This window comes from Rutidosis leptorrhynchoides, chromosome 3, assembly GCF_046630445.1.
Source record: "Rutidosis leptorrhynchoides isolate AG116_Rl617_1_P2 chromosome 3, CSIRO_AGI_Rlap_v1, whole genome shotgun sequence".
Classification (NCBI taxonomy): Eukaryota; Viridiplantae; Streptophyta; class Magnoliopsida; order Asterales; family Asteraceae; genus Rutidosis; species Rutidosis leptorrhynchoides.
In genome coordinates this window covers 431959778-431973815 of record NC_092335.1, presented here as the reverse complement: position 1 = coordinate 431973815, position 14038 = coordinate 431959778, and the positions used below count along the sequence as shown (strand labels likewise).

Genomic DNA, 14038 nt, shown 5'->3' with positions numbered 1-14038 from the left:
AATATATTTTCAAGTTTCTATGAAATAATGAAACCTATTGAATTCTATTTATAATAGATTTTTGAATTATTAAAGTGAATTATTAAAGTATGAATTATTAAAGTGAATTATTAAAGTATGAATTATTAAAGTGAATTATTAAAGTATGAATTATTAAAGTGAATTATTAAAGTATGAATTATTAAAGTGAATTATTAAAGTATGAATTATTAAAGTGAATTATTAAAGTATGAATTATTAAAGTGAATTATTAAAGTATGAATTATTAAAGTGAATTATTAAAGTATGAATTATTAAAGTTAAAGTAAAGTAAAAGTAAAGTAAGGTAAAGTTAAAGTATAGTAAAAGTATAAATATATTTAATATTAATTTAAATCGTTATATCATAAAACATTTTAGAAAAGTATAATTATATATATTCATAATAGGTTTCAGGTTTTTAAATTACACTCTGTTGGTGAAGCATGGGATAAAATCCAAAGGTTTAATAAACGTATGAAATCATCTTAATGAAAAATGTCGAGTTACTTAACTTGTCGATATCCAACATCTAAGTTATTTACACTCCACGTTCTTACTTATGGATCACTTTACCATTTTCCGAATATTGTCAAAAAGAATAGATTTCTTAAATCACAGTGGACCTCATAACATTGGCCCGTAATCATATCATAATGTATCTGATAATTCAATCATTTGATATTATCTCTTAATTCTGTCGATAAATATATCGAAACAAATACGTTCATGTAAAGTATCATATATATCAAATACTTTGTTAATGTTTTCAGTTATTATATATTATATATACATATCTATATACACATAATTGTTCGTGAATCGTCAAACACGGCAAAAGGGTAATTGATTACATGAATGTAGTTCCAAACTTTTTGAGATTCAACATTACAAATTCTGCTTATCGTGTTGAAAACATATAAAGGTTAGGTTTAAATTTGGTCGAAAATTTCCGGGTCGTCACAGTACCTACCCGTTAAAGAAATTTCGTCCCGAAATTTGATCGAGGTCGTCATGGCTAACTATAAAAATGTTTTCATGACGAATATGAGTTGATAAATAGAGTTTTATCATCATTGAGTAATATAGATAAAACAATTTGATTACGCGAAGAGTATAAGTGAAGCTATCGCAAGAGAGTGAAATGAGTAAACGCATATTCGTTTTAACCGATGACGTAGTTATGATTGATTTTCGGAATTCATGGAATTTAAAGAAAATCTTTGCAATAAGATTTGGTTCTTTGGCGATTAAGGAAATTAGGATCTTATTTGATTAAATGCGATAATCTGTCTCGATTTCTCTGTCTGATATTTTACTATAAATCCGCCCCTTCGTTTCTTTATTTCTACAGCTCACACCTTCTAGTCTTTCTCCCCAATTCATACTTTAAAGCATCCGTTAATATGCTTCATCCAGTATTGATTCTTGATATACTCTTAACTTTCATATCTGTCATTCCTCTTTTTCATCTACCACCGGAGGAAGTTATTTTCTTCTACCATTACCTTGGGGTTATTGTGTTTTTCATCCTCCCGTGTCTTTATATTGCTATACGCATTGATATACAAGGTTTGTAATTTCGGAGTTGTTATCGGGCTTTATATTCTCCATTATATTTCGGAGCTTCATGCTTTCGTTTTCTCTTCCCGACCTTAAGTCAAGCGGATAATGGTCCAGAATTTGTAGATATGAATTTTTGGATGAACATAGTTAATGTTCCTAGAAGAAAATCGTAATGGCACGATCTTGATTTGGCAAATTACCAGAATATCCTAAAATATAGAGCTATCAAGATGATATGTTCTTAATATGTTTGGAAATTGGGTAGAATGTAAGAGTCGTGTAAATAGTACATGATGACGGTATGTTCTGTGAATCATCACGTTCCATTAGAAACTCAGTATGACTTACTGTAATATAATCACATTGATCAAGTGTCATTATATTATACTAACCCATGCTTCAGTTCCCAATACTACTTCAAAAACATTCCTATTTTAAATTCGAATTTTTTTTTCTTCAGAATTTAGAAACTAACACAGTTTCTTTTTATGTTGTAACGCAGATATTGCGAATAGATAGAAGATTTTGGATAAGAATAGTTGTGAAAATATCTTCAGGAATATCGAAGATATTTATAATAAAAGATACGATAATATGGATGATGAAGAAGATTTGTCTGTGAAGGTTTAGAATAAGAAGTAAGGTGTTTGCTAACTATTTCAGTAGACTCTGAATCATTTGGATCCTTTGAAGGCAGGTTTAGTCTTTGTGATTTGTCCACAGCCTCCTTCATGGTCTGCTCAATCCGTTTTCCAGTTTCAAACCTTCTATTTTTCTCAGCTTTACCACCATACTATTCTTTATCATCAAACTTTTGACTGTTAAAGTCGTTTACAGTTTTTGCTGCTTCATCACCATTTTTCCAATTTCGGAGAACTAGTTCATATTTTGGGATGTTTTTCAGAAAATTCACATTCGAAGTATGTAAGTCTAGGAGATAGACGTTATATGTATACATATAACTTTTGACGTAAAATTGTCGCGAAATTCAAAATACTGATTGCTATTTCCCAGTAGTTGGTGTGATAATTATTGTTACAGGATGTAGGTGAGTACATGACGGGGTTTTAATGAAGAAGTATAGTGGCTTTTCGGAGAGGCTTAAGTCGAAGGTTAATGAAGTTTTTGATAAGTTTACTGCTAATGTGGCGAGATATGAAAGGTTCCCCGGTAACAACGATGAAGGGGTAATTGTTATAATAAGGTTTATTCGTATAAACAAATGAAGGTGATTTGTTGAAGCTATGACAAAACTGTCTATTTTGGAAAGAGATTGAAAAATTATATTTGGTAATAAATATCAAAGGATCTGACACGGATACGTGTTAAACTATAACTTTGGTTTCGAGAGCTTTTCAGGTGCATGGCAGTGGGTAATATGTGGTTGGATCATCATCTCGCATGTCTTTAATAATTTCGAAGTGTTTGAACACATATTGTAATTGTTAATATACATATGATATTCTAAGATTTTGAATGATACAAATATTTTTGTGAGTTCCATGAATAGAAATGAGGTTATAGGACAGTTTTGAAGTCAAAGTATAGTTTTGAAAGATGTAGAAATATAAGAGTGATGATTTCGGTTATATCTTGAATCGAATTCTGAGATTTGAAAATCAGAATATGTAATTAGATTTTGAATGAGTATGGTCGTTTTGATTTCTTTAAAAGAATGTATATTGTTGTGAAAGTAGGGAGTATAATGGATGATTTGCTGAATCAGATTCGAGGAATGTAACATATTAATTGTGAATTTATATATCTCTCGGGTATTACCTACCCGTTAAAAAAAATTTCACAATTAATATTTTGTACAAAAGAATTTTATTACAGTCTTTATGGAAATATATATGTGTATATTTCTTTAGATATAATATAGATTTAATGAGTTAATATTAGATTAAACTCATTTGATTTATGGTTAAGGCTAGCATAGATAATTTCTAAACTTTAGAAATTACATAATCGTCGTAGAATGTTTTCCCAATGAAGTTATGAATCAGTACTTCATCGTTGTGGTATTCCTTGGTATCTACATGGCGTATGACGTCGATGCTCGTGGGACAGATTGTGAAGTTGAGGTTTGCGATGCGGTTGTTGGTGGTGGTGGTAATGGTACTGTTGATGTTGTTGATGGTGGTACTGGTTATGCTGCTGGTGCTGCTGCTGGTGTTTGTAACCTTTGCACCATATTCTCCAAAGCCACTACCCGAGCGCGAAGATCGTTGACTTCTTCTATTACACCGGGGTGATTGTTGGTTCGGACGAGCGGATAAATAAGATCTAGAATTTGGTGTAGTATATAATCATGACGAGATAATCTGGAAATGAGAGAGAAAATGGTGTTTCGGACAGGTTCGCCGGTAAGTGCTTCAGGTTCATTGCCAAGAGGGCAATGTGGTGGATGGAAAGGATCGCCTTCTTCTTGTCTCCAATGATTAAGGAGGCTACGAACCCATCCCCAATTCATCCAGAATAGATGATGGCTGATTGGTTGATCCATTCCAGTCACACTGCTTTCGGAGCTTGAGTGGGATTCCATTTCGGAATCCGAGGAACTTGAACTGATGACGAATTCCATTTCGTACGATTTGATAAAGGATTTTTTTGATACGAAATGATTTTCCGGCTATCGGGTGGTATTCTAACTACATAGAATATCTATATATATATAGATCAAAAGATTTCATAGATTACGGAGGAATTTACGGAATATGTCAGGAAAAGTTTACGGTAATAGATACGATAAGATATGATTTAGCAGATACGCTAAGATATGAATTTTGTCTATACACTAATCATGCAATCAATGCAGCAAGACGTGTCTAGACTAAGAATGATAAGCAGGTAATTTCCTAAGGATGGTAAGTAGATGATTTCCGACTAAAAATGATAAACAAAACTTTTGACATGCAGACACGGTCGAAGTCCAGACTCACTAATGCATCTTAACAACTATCAGTTAGACACACTAATGCAAGACCTGGTTCGCTAAGACCACCACTCTGATACCAACTGAAAGGATCCGTTCATATACATTATAAACGATTCACAATAGTTGATTACATCGCGAGGTATTTGACCTCTATATGATACGTTTTACAAACATTGCATTCGTTTTTAAAAGACAAACTTTCTTTACATCAAAAATTGATGGCATGCATACCATTTCATATTACATCCAACTATAATTGACTTAATATTAATCATGAACTCAACGACTCGAATGCAACGTCTTTCAAAGTATGTCATGAATGACTCCAGGTAATATCCTTAAAATGAGCTAATGCACAGCGGAAGATTTCTTTAATACCTGAGAATAAACATGCTTAAAAGTGTCAACCAAAAGGTTGGTGAGTTCATAGGTTTATCATATCAATCATTTCAATATATTAATAGACCACAAGATTTCCGTTTATAAATATATGTACACTCGCAAGTGTATAAAAGTATTCTATAAGTTGTAGGCACCCGGTAACAAGCTTTAACGTTCATGTTTTACCCTCTGAAGTACACCAGATCAGGTGTGTTTAAAATAACCTCGAAGTACTAAAGCATCCCATAGTCAGGAAGGGGTTTGTCAGACCCAATAGATCTATCTTTAGGATTCGCGCCTACCGTACATAGACAAGTAGTTTAATGTTACCAAGCTAAGGGTATATTTCTGGTTTAAACCCACATAGAATTAGTTTTAGTACTTGTGCCTATTTCGTAAAACATTTATAAATCAGCGCATGTATTCTCAGCCCAAAAATATATATAAAAAGGGAGCAAATGAAACTCACAATACTGTATTTCGTAGCAATTATGTATATGACGGCACTGAACAAGTGCAGGGTTTGTCTCGGATTCATGAACCTATATTAAGTATATATATATATTTATATGTTGGTCAATATCTGTCTAACAATTTAGGTCAGGTCGTAGTGTATCACAATCCTAATGCTCGAGACCGACATGCAAAAGTCAACAAAAGTCAACTTGACCTAAAATGACTTCCAAAATCTATACATGTTTATTATATAACTTATATATAGTCGTTTTATATATTTAAATATATTTATCAGATCTTATTATACTAAATAATACAAGTCATTTATTAATAAATAAAAATTTATATTTAAATTCATATATGATAAAAATATACTTTTATATATCTCAAGTAATAAAATTTATAAAATTCACTTAATATCATAAAAATATAGTGGTATGTATTATTAATGTAATTATATTACGTGTGGTAAAAATATATTTGTACGCATATTTATTTGATTAAATAATATTGATAATAATAATAATAATGATAAAAATAATAAAATGATAGTTTCAATAAAAATATTAATTTTTAGTAATAAAAATAATTTTAGTAATAACATCAACTGATAACAATTATAATAATCGTTTTAATAATAATATTAAAATTAATAATAATTCAGTTGACCATATCTTTTAATCAGTTCATCGAAACCACACGATTTCTAAATGAAAAGTTATTAATTTTTTTCTTCAGATTTTCAACGACATGCATATCATATAACTTATCTCAGTAGCATATGTATCAAATTCGTGATTTATCATAAACTATTTAACGACGAAACTAAGCATACAAACATGCATAATCATATATACTCGAGCACTAGTCAGGGATACACTATTAATATATAAAAGATAAGATATGAATGCTCACGTATCAATATTGTGATTCAATATTGCAGGAAAGTACGTAGACGCAACGAAAATGATAAACGTTAGGTTGACCTCACGAGCAATACACTCGATCAATACCCATAACCTTCATAGCTATAACCCATAATTTCCTTAGCTCTATCCCATTTGAAAACTTATTTTCAAATCGTCTGAATATAACTCCGTGGTAGTATTTTATGTACACTAATAATATCTTGAAATAATACTAAGTAAATATATATATATATATATGTAATTCGATTGAGAGAGTTTAGAGAAATATATTTTCAAGTTTCTATGAAATAATGAAACCTATTGAATTCTATTTATAATAGATTTTTGAATTATTAAAGTGAACTATTAAAGTATGAATTATTAAAGTGAATTATTAAAGTATGAATTATTAAAGTGAATTATTAAAGTATGAATTATTAAAGTGAATTATTAAAGTATGAATTATTAAAGTGAATTATTAAAGTATGAATTATTAAAGTGAATTATTAAAGTATGAATTATTAAAGTGAATTATTAAAGTATGAATTATTAAAGTTAAAGTAAAGTAAAAGTAAAGTAAGGTAAAGTTAAAGTATAGTAAAAGTATAAATATATTTAATATTAATTTAAATCGTTATATCATAAAACATTTTTGAAAAGTATAATTATATATATTCATAATAGGTTTCAAGTTTTTAAATTACAGTCTGTTGGTGAAGCATGGGATAAAATCCAAAGGTTTAATAAACGTATGAAATCATCTTAATGAAAAATGTCGAGTTACTTAACTTGTCGATATCCAACATCTAAGTTATTTACACTCCACGTTCTTACTTATGGATCACTTTACCATTTTCCGAATATTGTCAAAAAGAATAGATTTCTTAAATTACAGTGGACCTCATAACATTGGCCCGTAATCATATCATAATGTATATGATAATTCAATCATTTGATATTATCTCTTAATTCTGTCGATAAATATATCGAAACAAATACGTTCATGTAAAGTATCATATATATCAAATACTTTGTTAATGTTTTCAGTTATTATATATTATATATACATATCTATATACACATAATTGTTCGTGAATCGTCAAACACGGTAAAAGGGTAATTGATTACATGAATGTAGTTCCAAACTTTTTGAGATTCAACATTACAAATTCTGCTTATCGTGTCGAAAACATATAAAGGTTAGGTTTAAATTTGGTCAGAAATTTCCGGGTCGTCACACCTGCAATTCTGGAAACTCCTGCAAAAACTCAACATGTGTGTCCACGGTTTGCAAAAAATAACAAGTGTCATCTAGGTAACCGGGGTATTTTAATGCCTTAGCAATAGCAAAGGACACCTTTTGGTCACCTATTCTAAGGGTCAACCTTTGGCCATAAACATCAATTAGACATCTAGCGGTATTCAAAAATGGCCTTCCCAAAATAAGTGGAATCCTTTCATCCACTTCCATGTCTAGAACTACAAAGTCGGCGGGGAAAACTAATGTCCCGGTCTTAACTAGCATGTTCTCTATAATCCCACGAGGGTATTTAGTAGAGCGGTCCGCCAGTTGTATGGCCATACGAGTGGGTCTAAGTTCCCCAGGTGCTAGTTTAAGGTAAATAGAGTAGGGCATTAAATTAATACTAGCACCCAAATCCGCCAATGCCCGCATACAAGCAAGATCCCCCAATAAACAAAGAATAGTAAAACAACCCGGATCTTCCAACTTCTCGGGAAGTTGGTTTGTCACCACCGCTGTACATGCTGCATTTAACATCACGGATGAAACACTTTCCATCTTCTTTCGGTTGGTAAGCAAATCCTTCATGAACCGAGCATACTTGGGCATCCCCACAATAACATCAATGAAAGGTAAGTTGACATTCACTTTCTTGATCAACTCCATGAACTTTGATTTTTCCGCCTCTAACTTCTCTAACCTCTGTTTTCTTGGGTATGGGAGCGGTGGTTGATACTCCTTAGCTACCGGTTTAGCAGCAACCTTTACCGGTATATTTTCAACTTCCTCAATCACCTGTTCCGGCTCCTTATCCCCCTCCGGTTCACTATCAACTACCGGCTCACTATCTTTAACCAATGGAACTCGCAAAACATACTCAGCAGGCTTCTTTGGTGGATCATATGCTATACCACTTCGGGTGGTGATAGCATTAACGTGCCCATTTTTTGGGTTAGCATCCGTGTTACTTGGTAACTCCCCCGGTTTTCTCTCATTTCTCTGATTAGCAAGTTGACCAATCTGTTGTTCCAAATTATGAATCGCGGCTTGTTGATTCCGGAACATCTGATCATTCTTCTCATTATTCTGAGTAACAGTAGTAACAAGCTGAGTTTGAGATATCACAAGCTTTTCGATCATAGCTTCAAGATTCGACTTTTTCTCTTCGGCTTGGGGCTTTTGAAAATACCCAGGAGCTTGTTGCTGAAATCCTCCACCCGGCGAATTCTGATAATTACTGTTACTACCTCCCTGACGACCTTGAGGATTGTAGGGATTATTAAAATTGCGGTTAAACTGAGCGCGCCCTTGAAACTGATTATTATTTTGCTGACTGATGTACGCTATCTCTTCCTTTTGACCTATCGTTAACCTCGCATCACAATCCTTAGCTAAATGTAAACCCCCACAATACTTACAACCAACCTTCATACCATGAATATCCTTATTCATCTTCTCTAAATTTCTACCAAAAGAATCCAACTTAGCACTGATAGACCCAAAATCATCATACGCACCAGTGGTCTCGGTTCTCTTAACTGAAGCTGAATGGGATGACTCATGATCTTGATGCCATTCGTGAGAGTAAGCAGCTTGCTTTTCAATTATCTCTAACGCCTCTTCTTCGGTCTTATCCATTAACGTACCACCTGCTGCTTGATCAATACTCTGACGAGTTGGAATGTCACAAACTTTGTAGAAAATCTGAACCTTTTGTAAATCATTCAACCCGTGTTGCGGACACGAGCGTAACAAAGTAGCAAAACGGTCCCAAGCGTCAAATAATGTCTCACTGCTCTTTTGTCTAAATTGTGAAATTTCTGCTTGAAGTCTAGCAGCTCGAGACGCAGGGAAAAACTTCGACAAAAACTTATCCTCCAAAGTCTCCCAAGAGGTAATCGTGCCCTCTGGTTGCTTATCTAACCATCTCTTAGCTTCTCCCTTAAGAGTCCAAGGGAAAAGCCTTGTCTTGATTGAAGTATCGGCAACCTCATGTAGCTTAAACAAATTGCAAACATCATTAAAATTACGAAGATGCTCGTTAGCATCCTCAGTATCCTTGCCATAAAATCGGCAATCAGAAGAAATCAAATTCAGGATCGGCCCTGTAATTTGAAAAGGCTGAGTGATGTTCGGTTGAGTAATCGAATTGCCTTGGCCCCCTCGTGTGGCCTTCAACTTTTGTGCCATAGTCTGAGGACGAGGTGTGAAATGTCCCGTTCTTATTGATTAAAAACGTTCCATATTAATTGATTTCGTTGCGAGGTTTTGACCTCTATATGAGACGTTTTTCAAAGACTGCATTCATTTTTAAACAAACCATAACCTTTATTTCATCAATAAAGGTTTAAAAAGCTTTACGTAGATTATCAAATAATGATAATCTAAAATATCCTGTTTACACACGACCATTACATAATGGTTTACAATACAAATATGTTACAACAAAATAAGTTTCTTGAATGCAGTTTTTACACAATATCATACAAGCATGGACTCCAAATCTTGTCCTTATTTAAGTATGCGACAGCGGAAGCTCTTAATAATCACCTGAGAATAAACATGCTTAAAACGTCAACAAAAATGCTGGTGAGTTATAGGTTTAACCTATATATATCAAATCGTAACAATAGACCACAAGATTTCATATTTCAATACACATCCCATACATAGAGATAAAAATCATTCATATGGTGAACACCTGGTAACCGACAATAACAAGATGCATATATAAGAATATCCCCATCATTCCGGGACACCCTTCGGATATGATATAAATTTCGAAGTACTAAAGCATCCGGTACTTTGGATGGGGTTTGTTAGGCCCAATAGATCTATCTTTAGGATTCGCGTCAATTAGGGTGTCTGTTCCCTAATTCTTAGATTACCAGACTTAATAAAAAGGGGCATATTCGATTTCGATAATTCAACCATAGAATGTAGTTTCACGTACTTGTGTCTATTTTGTAAATCATTTATAAAACCTGCATGTATTCTCATCCCAAAAATATTAGATTTTAAAAGTGGGACTATAACTCACTTTCACATATTTTTACTTCGTCGGGAAGTAAGACTTGGCCACTGGTTGATTCACGAACCTATAACAATATATACATATATATCAAAGTATGTTCAAAATATATTTATAACACTTTTAATATATTTTGATGTTTTAAGTTTATTAAGTCAGCTGTCCTCATTAGTAACCTACAACTAGTTGTCCACAGTTAGATGTACAGAAATAAATCGATAAATATTATCTTGAATCAATCCACGACCCAGTGTATACGTATCTCAGTATTGATCACAACTCAAACTATATATATTTTGGAATCAACCTCAACCCTGTATAGCTAACTCCAACATTCACATATAGAGTGTCTATGGTTGTTCCGAAATATATATAGATGTGTCGACATGATAGGTCGAAACATTGTATACGTGTCTATGGTATCTCAAGATTACATAATATATAATACAAGTTGATTAAGTTATGGTTGGAATAGATTTGTTACCAATTTTCACGTAGCTAAAATGAGAAAAATTATCCAATCTTGTTTTACCCATAACTTCTTCATTTTAAATCCGTTTTGAGTGAATAAAATTGCTATGGTTTCATATTGAACTCTATTTTATGAATCTAAACAAAAAAAGTATAGGTTTCTAGTCGGAAAAATAAGTTACAAGTCGTTTTTGTAAAGGTAGTCATTTCAGTCGAAAGAACGACGTCTAGATGACCATTTTAGAAAACATACTTCCACTTTGAGTTTAACCATAATTTTTGGATATAGTTTCATGTTCATAATAAAAATCATTTTCTCAGAATAACAACTTTTAAATCAAAGTTTATCATAGTTTTTAATTAACTAACCCAAAACAGCCCGCGGTGTTACTACGACGGCGTAAATTCGGTTTTACGGTGTTTTTCGTGTTTCCAGGTTTTAAATCATTAAGTTAGCATATCATATAGATATAGAACATGTGTTTAGTTGATTTTAAAAGTCAAGTTAGAAGGATTAACTTTTGTTTGCGAACAAGTTTAGAATTAACTAAACTATGTTCTAGTGATTACAAGTTTAAACCTTCGAATAAGATAGCTTTATATGTATGAATCGAATGATGTTATGAACATCATTACTACCTTAAGTTCCTTGGATGAACCTACTGGAAAAGAGAAAAATGGATCTAGCTTCAATGGATCCTTGGATGGCTCAAAGTTCTTGAAGCAAAATCATGACACGAAAACAAGTTCAAGTAAGATCATCACTTGAAATAAGATTGTTATAGTTATAGAAATTGAACCAAAGTTTGAATATGATTATTACCTTGTATTAGAATGATAACCTACTGTAAGAAACAAAGATTTCTTGAGGTTGGATGATCACCTTACAAGATTGGAAGTGAGCTAGCAAACTTGAAAGTATTCTTGATTTTATGAAACTAGAACTTTTGGAATTTATGAAGAACACTTAGAACTTGAAGATAGAACTTGAGAGAGTTCAATTAGATGAAGAAAATTGAAGAATGAAAGTGTTTGTAGGTGTTTTTGGTCGTTGGTGTATGGATTAGATATAAAGGATATGTAATTTTGTTTTCATGTAAATAAGTCATGAATGATTACTCATATTTTTGTAATCTTATGAGATATTTCATGCTAGTTGCCAAATGATGGTTCCCACATGTGTTAGGTGACTCACATGGGCTGCTAAGAGCTGATCATTGGAGTGTATATACCAATAGTACATACATCTAAAAGCTGTGTATTGTACGAGTACGAATACGGGTGCATACGAGTAGAATTGTTGATGAAACTGAACGAGAATGTAATTGTAAGCATTTTTGTTAAGTAGAAGTATTTTGATAAGTGTATTGAAGTCTTTCAAAAGTGTATAAATACATATTAAAACACTACATGTATATACATTTTAACTGAGTCGTTAAGTCATCGTTAGTCGTTACATGTAAGTGTTGTTTTGAAACCTTTAGGTTAACGATCTTGTTAAATGTTGTTAACCCAATGTTTATAATAACAAAAGAGATTTTAAATTATTATATTATCATGATATTATGATGTACGAATATCTCTTAATATGATATATATACATTAAATGTCGTTACAACGATAAACGTTACATATATGTCTCGTTTCAAAATCATTAAGTTAGTAGTCTTGTTTTTACATATGTAGTTCATTGTTAATATAATTAATGATATGTTTACTTATCATAATATCATGTTAACTATATATATAACCATATATATGTCATCATATAGTTTTTTTTACAAGTTTTAACGTTCGTGAATCACCGGTCAACTTGGGTGGTCAATTGTCTATATGAAACCTATTTCAATTAATCAAGTCTTAACAAGTTTGATTGCTTAACATGTTGGAAACATTTAATCATGTAAACATCAATCTCAATTAATATATATAAACATGTAAAAGTTCGGGTCACTACAGTACCTACCCGTTAAATAAATTTCGTCCCGAAATTTTAAGCTGTTGAAGGTGTTGACGAATCTTCTGGAAATAGATGCGGGTATTTCTTCTTCATCTGATCTTCACGCTCCCAGGTGAACTCGGGTCCTCTACGAGCATTCCATCGAACCTTAACAATTGGTATCTTGTTTTGCTTAAGTCTTTTAACCTCACGATCCATTATTTCGACGGGTTCTTCGATGAATTGGAGTTTTTCGTTGATTTGGATTTCATCTAACGAAATAGTGAGATCTTCTTTAGCAAAACATTTCTTCAAATTCGAGACGTGGAAAGTGTTATGTACAGCCGCGAGTTGTTGAGGTAACTCAAGTCGGTAAGCTACTGGTCCGACACGATCAATAATCTTGAATGGTCCAATATACCTTGGATTTAATTTCCCTCGTTTACCAAATCGAACAACGCCTTTCCAAGGTGCAACTTTAAGCATGACCATCTCTCCAATTTCAAATTCTATATCTTTTCTTTTAATGTCAGCGTAGCTCTTTTGTCGACTTTGGGCGGTTTTCAACCGTTGTTGAATTTGGATGATCTTCTCGGTAGTTTCTTGTATAATCTCCGGACCCGTAATCTGTCTATCCCCCACCTCACTCCAACAAATCGGAGACCTGCACTTTCTACCATAAAGTGCTTCAAACGGCGCCATCTCAATGCTTGAATGGTAGCTGTTGTTGTAGGAAAATTCTGCTAACGGTAGATGTCGATCCCAACTGTTTCCGAAATCAATAACACATGCTCGTAGCATGTCTTCAAGCGTTTGTATCGTCCTTTCGCTCTGCCCATCAGTTTGTGGATGATAGGCAGTACTCATGTCTAGACGAGTTCCTAGTGCTTGCTGTAATGTCTGCCAGAATCTTGAAATAAATCTGCCATCCCTATCAGAGATAATAGAGATTGGTATTCCATGTCTGGAGACGACTTCCTTCAAATACAGTCGTGCTAACTTCTCCATCTTGTCATCTTCTCTTATTGGAAGGAAGTGTGCTGATTTGGTGAGACGATCAACTATTACCCAAATAGTATCAAAACCA

General features: G+C 32.8%; 1 protein-coding gene across 1 annotated transcript; it reads right to left on the bottom strand.

The window, feature by feature from the left end:
- Positions 1-7501: 7501 nt before the first annotated feature.
- Positions 7502-8176, bottom strand: LOC139901476 (uncharacterized). The gene has a single exon (XM_071884185.1). The coding sequence runs from the start codon at positions 8174-8176 to the stop codon at positions 7502-7504; it is 675 nt and encodes a 224-aa protein (XP_071740286.1).
- Between the last annotated feature and the right edge of the window lie 5862 nt (positions 8177-14038).